This window comes from Aythya ferina (assembly GCF_964211825.1).
Source record: "Aythya ferina genome assembly, contig: HAP1_SCAFFOLD_37, whole genome shotgun sequence".
Lineage (NCBI taxonomy): Eukaryota > Metazoa > Chordata > Aves > Anseriformes > Anatidae > Aythya > Aythya ferina.
In genome coordinates, this window is record NW_028181461.1 from 1017298 (window position 1) to 1027657 (window position 10360).

General features: G+C 51.6%; 1 protein-coding gene and 1 pseudogene across 2 annotated transcripts; both read right to left on the reverse strand.

Annotated features, from left to right (window-relative positions):
* Positions 1-5423: 5423 nt before the first annotated feature.
* On the reverse strand, positions 5424-6373 carry LOC311428269 (olfactory receptor 14C36-like; annotated as a pseudogene). The gene has a single exon. The product of its transcript is annotated as an olfactory receptor 14C36-like (transcript).
* A 2001-nt stretch (positions 6374-8374) lies between these two features.
* LOC311428270 (olfactory receptor 14A16-like) lies at positions 8375-9307 on the reverse strand (the record flags this gene model as incomplete). Its single annotated transcript, XM_084539799.1, has 1 exon — positions 8375-9307. One exon carries the CDS (start codon positions 9305-9307, stop codon positions 8375-8377), a length of 933 nt encoding a protein of 310 aa, XP_084395925.1.
* Positions 9308-10360: the final 1053 nt, after the last annotated feature.

Below are 10360 nucleotides of genomic sequence, written 5' to 3' on the forward strand. Positions count from 1 at the left end.
TCAAGGCATGAGGAGGAAATAGAGGGGGGCTTCAGATAAGCAAACATGATATTGCTGATGAACAGGGAGACAATGGCCAGGTGAGGGAGGCACGTGCAAAAGGCTTTGTTCTGTCCCTGCTGTGAGGGGATCCTCAGCAAAGCTTTGAAGATCTGCACATAGGACAGCAACAGAAAAGCAAAAAATGCAGTACCTGAGCAAACGCTAAAGATGAGGAATGCAACTTCTCTAAGGTAGGCATCTGAGCAAGACAGCTTGAGGATCTGGGCAAGTTCACAGAAGAACTGGTCCAAGACATTGCCTTGGCAGAGTGGGAGGGAAAAGGTATTGGCAGTGTGCAGCACAGAATAGAGAAAGCCATTGCCCCAGGCAGCTTCTGCCATGTTGACACAAGTTTTGCTGGCCATTATTCTCCCTTAGTGTAGGGGTTTGCAGATGGCAATGTAGCGGTCATAGGCCATGATGATTAGAAGATAAAACTGTGCTGTGACAAATGCAACAAACATAAAGACCTGGGTAACACAGCCAAAGAAGGAAATGGCCCTGGTGTCCCACAGGGAATTAGCCATTGCTTTGGGGACAGTGGTGGAGATGGAGCCCAGGTCAAGGAGGGCAAGGTTGAAGAGGAAGAAGTACATGGGGGTGTGGAGGTGGTGGTCGCAGGCTGTGGTGAGGATGAGGCCATTGCCCAGGAGGGCAGCCAGGTAGATGCCCAGGAAGAGCCCAAAGTGCAGGAGCTGCAGCTCACGTGTGTCTACAAATGGCAGGAGAAGGAACTCTGTGGGGAAGCTGGTGTTGGACATTTGCTGACATTGGACACAGCTGTCTGTTGAAGAGAAGAAGGCAGGACAAAGTTAGAACAGACTTCTCCAAGGAACACCTATTGCAAGTCTTAGAATAGCCCCCCAGACCAGCCTTTCTCTTTGCAGGAGAACCTGTCTGCAGCTCTCTTGCTTGAGCTGTGGCTGATGCTGGATGAGAGTGGCACTGGGAGCAGGGGCTGCTGTGGGCTCCAGAGGAGGTGTTCCTGTTATGAAGCAGGAGGGAAGCAGGAACATGGAGCAACCTCTAGTTCAGTCCACTTGTCAGATGAATGAGCCTTGTGAACAACTCATCTGACCACAGAGTTGTGGAAAGCATATTTTCCTTGCTTCATTTTTTTGCAGTTACCCCTGTAATGCTTAGGACAACAATCACATTCATGTACTTGAATGTGATTAATGTACAAGAAAAGGGAGACAGCTGAGAGCAAAGAAGACCCAAGTCCATGTGCAGCTGGACAGAATCCTCACCTTGTCCCTGGGGGCCTGAGATGGATCTCAGCTCTTCCCTCCCAGGTGAGGGTGCAGAGGCCTCACTCCAGCTTCCCACAGACAGCCATCCAGCAGCACGGAGCGTCCTGGTCGTGGTCTGCTATAGACCGCTGAACCAGGATGAGGAGATGGCTGAGGAGTTCTACAGGCAACTGACAGAAGTTGCGAAATCTTCAGCGCTTGTTCTCGTGGGGGACTTCAACTTCCCTGACATATCCTGGAAGCACAACACAGCCCTGAGAAAGCAGTCTAGGAGGTTTCTGGAGAGCGTGGAAGATAGCTTCCTGACGCAGCTGGTTAGTGAACCTACCAGGGGTGGTGCCCCACTAGACCTTCTCTTCACAAACAGAGAAAGACTGGTGGAGGATGTGATTGTCGGGAGCTGTCTTGGGCAGAGTGACCACGAAATGGTGGAGTTCACTATTCTTGGTGAGGCCAGGAAGGGGACCAGTAAAACCGCTGTATTGGACTTTCAGAGGGCTGACTTTGAGCTGCTCAGGACACTACTTGGTAGAGTCCCTTGGGAGGCGGTTCTGAAGGGCAGGGGGGTCCAGGAAAGCTGGGCGCTCTTCAAGAGGGAAATCTTAATGGCACAAGAACGGTCTGTTCCCACGTGCCCAAAGACAAGCTGGCGGGGAAGAAGACCAGCCTGGCTCAACAGAGAATTGTGGCTTGATCTTAGGAGAAAAAAGAGGGTTTATAATCTTTGGAAAAGTGGGCAGGCCACTAGGGAGGACTATAAGGATGTAGAGAGGCTGTGCAGGGACAAAATTAGGAAGGCCAAAGCTCATCTGGAGCTCAATCTGGCTACTGTCGTTAAAGATAACATAAACGTTTCTATAAATACATCAACACAAAAAGGAGGACTAAGGAGAATCTCCATCCTTTACTGGATGCGGGGGGAAACATAGTTACAAGAGATGAGGAAAAGGCGGAGGTGCTCAATGCCTTCTTTGCCTCAGTCTTTAGCGGCAATACCGGATGTTCTCTGGATACCCAGTACCCTGAGCTGGTTGAAGGGGATGGGGAGCAGGATGTGGCCCTCACTATCCACGAAGAACTGGTTGGTGACCTGCTACGGCACTTGGATGTGCACAAGTCGATGGGGCCGGATGGGATCCACCCAAGGGTACTGAGAGAACTGGCAGAGGAGCTGGCCAAGCCACTGTCCATCATTTATCAGCAGTCCTGGCGATTGGGGGAGGTCCCAGTTGACTGGCGGCTAGCAAATGTGACGCCCATCTACAAGAAGGGCCGGAGGGCAGACCCGGGAAACTACAGACATGTCAGTTTGACCTCAGTGCCAGGGAAGCTCATGGAGCAGATCCTCCTGAGAGTCATCACGCGGCACTTGCAGGGGAAGCAGGCGATCAGGCCTAGTCAGCATGGGTTTATGAAAGGCAGGTCCTGCTTAACGAACCTGATCTCCTTCTATGACAACGTGACGCGCTGGGTGGATGAGGGAAAGGCTGTGGATGTGGTCTACCTTGACTTCAGCAAGGCTTTTGACACCGTCTCCCACAGCATTCTCCTCAAGAAACTGGCTGCTCTTGGCTTGGACTGTCACACGCTTCATTGGGTTAGAAACTGGCTGGATAGCCAGGCCCAAAGAGTCGTGGTGAATGGAGCCAAGTCCAGTTGGAGGCCAGTCACTAGTGGCGTCCCCCAGGGCTCGGTGCTGGGGCCGGTCCTCTTTAATATCTTCATCGATGATCTGGACGAGGGCATCGAGTGCACCCTCAGTAAGTTTGCAGATGACACCAAGTTAGGTGCGTGTGTCGATCTGCTCGAGGGTAGGAAAGCTCTGCAGGAGGATCTGGATAGGCTGCACCGATGGGCTGAGGTCAACTGCATGAAGTTCAACAAGGCCAAGTGCCGGGTCCTGCACCTGGGGCACAATAACCCCAAGCAGAGATACAGGCTGGGAGAGGAATGGTTGGAGAGCTGCCAGGCAGAGAAGGACCTGGGAGTGATGGTGGATAGTTGGCTGAATATGAGCCAGCAGTGTGCTCAGGTGGCCAAGAAGGCCAATGGCATCCTGGCTTGTATCAGGAACAGTGTGACCAGCAGGGCTAGGGAGGTGATCGTCCCCCTGTACTCGGCTCTGGTGAGGCCGCACCTCGAGTACTGTGTTCAGTTTTGGGCCCCTCGCTACAAGAAGGACATGGAGGTGCTTGAGCAGGTGCAGAGAAGGGCGACGAAGCTGGTGAGGGGCCTGGAGAACAAGTCCTACGAGGAGAGGCTGAGGGAGCTGGGCTTGTTCAGCCTGGAGAAGAGGAGGCTCAGGGGCGACCTTATCGCTCTCTACAGGTACCTCAAGGGAGGCTGTAGTGAGGTGGGGGTTGGTTTGTTCTCCCATGTGCCTGGTGACAGGATGAGGGGGAATGGGCTTAAGTTGCGCCAGGGGAGTTTTAGGTTAGATGTTTGGAAGAACTTCTTTACTGAAATGGTTGTGAGGCATTGGAACAGGCTGCCCAGGGAAGTGGTGGAGTCACCATCCCTGGAAGTCTTCAAAAGACCTTTAGATGTAGAGCTTAGGGATATGGTTTAGTGGGGACTGCTAGCGTTAGGTCAGAGGTTGGACTCGATGATCTTGAGGTCTCTTCCAACCCAGAAATTCTGTGATTCTGTGATTCTGTACATGAGACTAAGCCATGAGCAGTGAGTTTCTCGAGGAGAATGCTGTGGGAAACAGTGTCGAAAGCCTTACTGGTCAAGATAGACCACAGCCACAGTCCACAGCCTCATCCACTAAGTGTGTCACTGTCATAGAATGAGAACAGGTGTGTTAAGCAGGACCTGCCTTTCATAAACCCATGCTGGCAGGGCATGATTGCCTGGATGCCCTGCAAGTGCTGTGTGATGGCACAAGCTTCCTTGAGCTTCCCCAGTACCGAGTTCAGACTGACAGGCTTGTCGTTCCAAGATCCTCCTTCCAGCCATTTTGTAGGTGGGCATCTCATTTGCTAGTCGCCAGTTGACTGGGACCGCCCCTCATAGCCAGGACTGTTGATAAATGATGGAAAGTGGCTTGGCCAGCTCTTCTGCCAGTTCTCTCAGCACCCTTGGGTGGATCCCTTTCGGCCCCATCAATTTGCGTACATGTAAGTTCTGTAGCAGTTCACCAATCATTTCCTTGTGGATTATGAGGGCCACATTCTGCTCCCTATCCCCTCCCACCAGCTCAGGGTACTGGGTATCCAGAGAACAACTGGTCTTGCCACTAAATATTGAGGCAAAGAAGGCATTAAGCACCTCAGCCTTTTCCTAATCTCTTGTCACTAAGTTTCCCCCCACATCCAGCAAAGGATGGAGATTCTCCTTAGTCCTTCTTTTCATGTTTATGTATTTATAAAAATATTTTCTGTTATTCTTAACAGCAGTAGCCAGATTAAGCTCCAGGTGAGCTTTGGCCTTTCTAATTTTGTCCCTGCACAGCCTTACCACATCCTTATAGTCTTCCTGAGTGGCCCACCCTCTTTTCCAAATGTCATAGAGTCCCTGACTTGCACACCACATGCAGTGCACTGCAGCGCTTGCAATGTCCCTCTTGGTCCTGTAGCCACTGCCAGAGGCTGGAAGGCACCTCAGCCCTGCGGTGCTTTCTCCTGCTCTACCCTCCTTTGAGATGCCCCAAGGCATGAGGAATGGGCACAGGGACCTCGGTTCAAGGAATCACACCCCAGGACTGCACTCAGGTGGCTTCCCAGGAGACGTTACTTGGCCTCGTGACACTATCTTGCCCCACTGGCCTTCATGAAATATATGGGAATAACTGATGGCCTTTGTGCTCCTTTGTGTTCATTTCTCCTGTGTGCATACAATGTGGCTACTGGCACCAGTAGCAAAGGGTTTCTCTCCCCATATCTCCACTGCACACAAACAGGGAGTTGCTCTTCTCCTGAGACATACAGTCTCCCAGGGGACAATTTGCAGCTGAGTGCATCTGTGCTGGCCTGGACAGACAGAGCTGCACCCCTTCACCATGCAACTCCCATTCCATACAGCCCAGAGACGGTGCTGTTCTGCAGACTATTAAAAATGTCCAAAAAGACACCAGAATTCATCTTGTGCCTGAAATGCTTTACATTATCACTCTTATGCAGAAGATTAAGGGAAATTTCTTGTTTCTGAAACACAACAATGCACCAGTTTCCTCAAGGCATCCTTGAGCTCCTGGTTCCTCATGCTGTAGATGAGGGGGTTCACTACTGGAGGCACCACCGAGTACAGAAATGACACCAACAAGTCCAGGTATGCGGAAGAGATCGAGGAGGGCTTCAGATGGGCAAACATGACAGTGCTGAGAAACAGGGAGACCACAGCCAGGTGAGGGAGGCATGTGGAAAAGGCTTTGTGCCGGCCCTGCTCAGAGGGCATCCTCAGCACGGCCCTGAAGATCTGCACATAGGACACCACAATGAAGACAAAACATACAATGGTTAAACAGGCACTAAAGATGAGAAGATGACCTTGCCTGAGATAGGCGTGAGAGCAGGAGAGCTTGAGGATCTGGGGGATTTCACAGAAGAACTGGTCCACAGCATTGCCTTGGCAGAGGGGCAGGGAAAATGTAGTGGCCGTGTGCCAGATAGCATAGAGAAAGCCACTGCCCCAGGCAGCTGCTGCCATCTGGGCACAAGCTCTGCTGCCCAGGAGGTTCCCATAGTGCAGGGGTTTGCAGATGGCAATGTAGCGGTCGTAGGCCATGATGGTGAGAAGATAAAACTCTGCTGAAAAAAAAAAAAAAAGAAAAATAAAAAAACCTGAGCAGCACAACCTGTGTAGGAAATGGCTGTGGTATCCCATAGGGAGTTGGCCTTGGCTTTGGGAATGGTGGTAGTAATAGTGCCCAGGTCAAGGAGGGCGAGGTTGAGGAGGAAGAAGTACATGGGGGTGTGGAGGCGGTGGTCACAGGCTACAGCAGTGAGGATGAGGCCATTGCCCAGGAGGGCAGCCAGGTAGATGCCCAGGAAGAGCCCGAAGTGCAGGAGCTGCAGCTCGTGCGTGTCTGTGAATGGCAGCAGGAGGAACTCATTGGGGAAGCTGCTGTTGGGCATTCTCTGACTTTGGACAAGGCTGTCTGCTGAAGAGGAGAAAGCAAAACAAAGTTAGAACAGACTTCTCTGAGGAAAACCTAATGCAAGTCATATAGCACCCCCAAACAGAGCCTCTCTCTTAGCACGAGAACTGTTCTGCAGCTCTCCAGCTCAAGCTGCAGCTGGTGTTGGCTGAGGGAGGCACTGGGAGCAGGGGCTGCTTCAGGCTCTAGAGGAGTCCTTCCTGCAGGATCTGCAGCTTGCGTGTGTCTGCGAATGGCAAGAGGAGGAACAAGTTGGGGAAGCTGCTGTTGGACATTTGCTGTCCTCTCAGGAGGCCACCCCAGCCCAAACCCTCCCCAGCTCTCCACACCTCCTTTCCTCTCCCCAGCACAGCCCAGCCCAGCCCAGCAGAACAGCCCATGCTGGGATGGCACACAAACAGGAAATGGAGAAGGGGAGGTCAGTAGCAGTGTCCCTGCTGCTGCCATCTGCAGGATGTAAACCCCGCCACTCCACCTTCTCAGACATCCTGCAGCCCCCCAGTCCAGACCCACTCCCCAGCACAGCACAGCACCACACTGCTGGCCCTGGGGCTCCTCAAGCAGCAACACTGCACACACTCAGCGCCCTGCTCTGCTCCTGGGACACCCCATGTCCCACACAGCCTTGCCCCAGCCCAGCACGTCTGGGCTGGCCTGAGCAGCCATTCCTGCAGCCCGTTCCCATGCTGCCCACAGCCCCCCAGCTGGTGGTGCTGCTTTGCAGAGCGAGGGCTGTGGTGCACAGGGCCGTGGGGGCACTCTGCAGGGCCATGCTGGTCAGGCTGGGAAGGCAGAGCCAGCTGGTGGGGGGCACTGCCACTGAGTGCCTCCCACACAAGTGGTTCCTTGGCCATGGAGGCTGCGCACAGATAGCTGGCCTTCTTCGGAGTCAGAGACTCATGGAATAGTCTGAGCTGGACAGGACCCACAAGAAGCATCAAGTCCAACTCATTTCCAATGTTGGGAGCTGTTTTTCACAGTATTCAGTATATAAATCTGTTCTCCCACGTGCCTGGTGACAGGACGAGGGGGAATGGGCTTAAGTTGAGCCAGGGGAGTTTTAGGTTAGATGTTAGGAAGAGCTTCTTTACTGAAAGGGTTGTGAGGCATTGGAACAGGCTGCCCAGGGAAGTGGTGGAGTCACCATCCCTGGAAGTCTTCAAAAGACCTTTAGATGTAGAGCTTAGGGATATGGTTTAGTGGGGACTGCTAGCATTAGGTCAGAGGTTGGACTCAATGATCTTGAGGTCTCTTCCAACCTAGAAATTCTGTGATTCTGTGATTCTGTGAAATTCAACCAGAGGAATAACAACAAATCCAGGAGATTGTTTTCCCTATGCCTGCCATGTTTCCTGGAGTTGCAGAGCTCTCCTTGCACTGATTTAGCACCTTGAATGCTTAGCACCTGATTGCCTCCACGTTGGACAGACTCATGTTCTGTATGTTCCATGCTCTCCTGCCTCTCCTGAGCAACAAGAAGAATCAGTCCTCACAGTAACACAAGGGCTCTGAAGAAGAATGTGGGAGGTGAAAGAGGGAAGCTTGGGAAAAAAATAAAATAAAATAATAAAATAAATAAAAACAAAACAAAACAAAACAAAACAAAATAAAATAAATCCTGGGACTCCCTGGCAGTGCTGCTGTGCCAGGACTCTTTCCCTCCACCTTTGCACACAACCAAGTGCCCCTGCAGCTCCACCACAGGTCTCTGAGGAAGAATCTCAGGCAAGCAAATCACAGCAGGGTTCTTTCTTTTATTTAAATACACAGAGCTTGGCTTCTCATTTATTCCATGTCTCAGAGTCACACAGACAGGTAGATACTGAAATGGAAGGGGATGAATAATGATACCTTTGTGTGCAACACCATCACATATAAATCAAAGATAAGATAATGCAACACAACCACACACAAATTTCCAACTTCTAGGCCTGTAATGAGCTACATTATAAATGATATGCAGAGGAAGAATGGCAGTTTATTGGTTCTGAAAATATCCAGTTATCAATTTGCACACTGCATCCTTGAGCTCCTTGTTCCTCATGCTGTAGATGAGGGGGTTCACTGCTGGAGGCACCACTGAATACAAAACTGCCAGCAAAAGATTCAGGGAGGAGGAGGATACAGAGGGGGGCTTCAGATAGTCAAATAATCCAGTGCTGATGAACAGGGAGACCACGGCCAGGTGAGGGAAGCATGTGGAAAAGGCTTTGTGCCGTCCCTGCTGTGAGGGGATCCTCAGCACTGCCCTGAAGATCTGCACATAGGAGAGCACAACATAAAGAAAACATCCAAATGCTAAGCAGGCACTAACCACAAGAAGCCCAACTTCTCTGAGGTAGGCATCAGAGCAAGACAGCTTGAGGATCTGGGGAATTTCACAGAAGAACTGGTCCAGGGCATTGCCTTGGCAGAGGGGAAGAGAAAAGGTATTGGCAGTGTGCAGCACAGCATAGACAAAAGTAATGCCCCAGGCAGTTGCTGCCATGTTGAGACAAGTTTTGCTGGCCATTATGGTCCCGTAGTGCAGGGGTTTGCAGATGGCAACATAGCGGTCATAGGCCATGATGGTGAGAAGAGAAAACTCTGCTGAAATGAAAAAGACAAAGAATAAAATCTGAGCAGCACATCCATAGGAGGAAATGGCCCTGGTATCCCACAGGGAATTGTCCATGGCTTTGGGAACTGTGGTGGAGATGCAGCCCAGGTCGAGGATGGTGAGGTTGAGGAGGAAGAAGTACATGGGGGTGTGGAGGCGGTGGTCACAGGCTACAGCAGTGAGGATGAGGCCGTTGCCCAGTAGGGCAGCCAGGTAGATGCCCAGGAAGAGCCCGAAGTTCAGGAGCTGCAGCTCACGTTTGTCTGCGAATGGCAGGAGGAGGAACTCAGTGGGGAAGCTGCTGTTGGACATTTGCTGCCTCAGGGCATGGTTGCCTGTCCATGGAGTAATAGACAGTGACATGTTAGAGAGACTTTTCTGAGCAAAAACTAAACCTTATTTCATAGAAAACATCCTCACCAAGGCTGTATCCTCACTGCCTCTTCATCTCAAGAAGACTTGCTCCTGCCTGGAGCTCTGCATCTGTCTGCCTAAAGATGCCACAGAGACCATGAAGATCCTCTGTAATCTCAGCAGTAATCAGTGCTGCTGGTAAAGAACACCAGGGGTGCATCTCAGGCATCCTCTGGCCAGAGGTATCTCCCTATTTACAGGTGCTGAGAAGGACATCCACCAATCCCACAAGAAACAAAGAAGGTTGTGCTGGTGCTGTCTGTAGGCTAAAGGGTGCGGAGTGAAGTTGTGAGGTTCCTCAAAGACCTACACATCTCTTTTAACTGTAATACTCTATGAGTTTAGGTCCCTTCTACAATCCTAACAACACAATTATAATCTCCCTGACTGTCATCCAAAGCAGGAAATTAAAAAATGAGACCTCAGAGAGTGCCATCTTGTCAGTTATGGCAGGTGTTGTTCTTCCCTTTCAAGAATCTCCCCCAGAAATGCCCTGGGGGTGCTGGGGAGATATGAGTAGCCTGGCCCATGTAGCAGCCCCCTGCCAGCAGCAGGACCCTGTTCTGCCCTGGCTTTTTGGTCCTTCCAGCCACAGCTTCTCCCCGCAGTGTCCTGGGTAGCTCCCCGGGCAGGCTGAGTGCTGAGCCTCTCAGGCAGCAGAGGCCCTGCCCCAGCACACAGCTGCTGAGGCACAGCAGGGACCCTACTCTGCACCACAGCCCTGGGCACCCCTGCCTGCACCCTGCTTGCACAGCCTGAAGCCAGCCCCAAGAGAAGGAACCCTCAAGTCCTGTCCCTCTGACAGCTTTGGTAGGTAATCCCTGCTCTGGAGCTTGACATTCTTCTGTTATCCAAAGAAACTCTGAGAGTTCTCCTGAAAGATCCCATAGGCTGTTGGATCTGCCATAAAATCTGAAGATGGCACCAGGAACAACAGCTGCATTGCCCTGC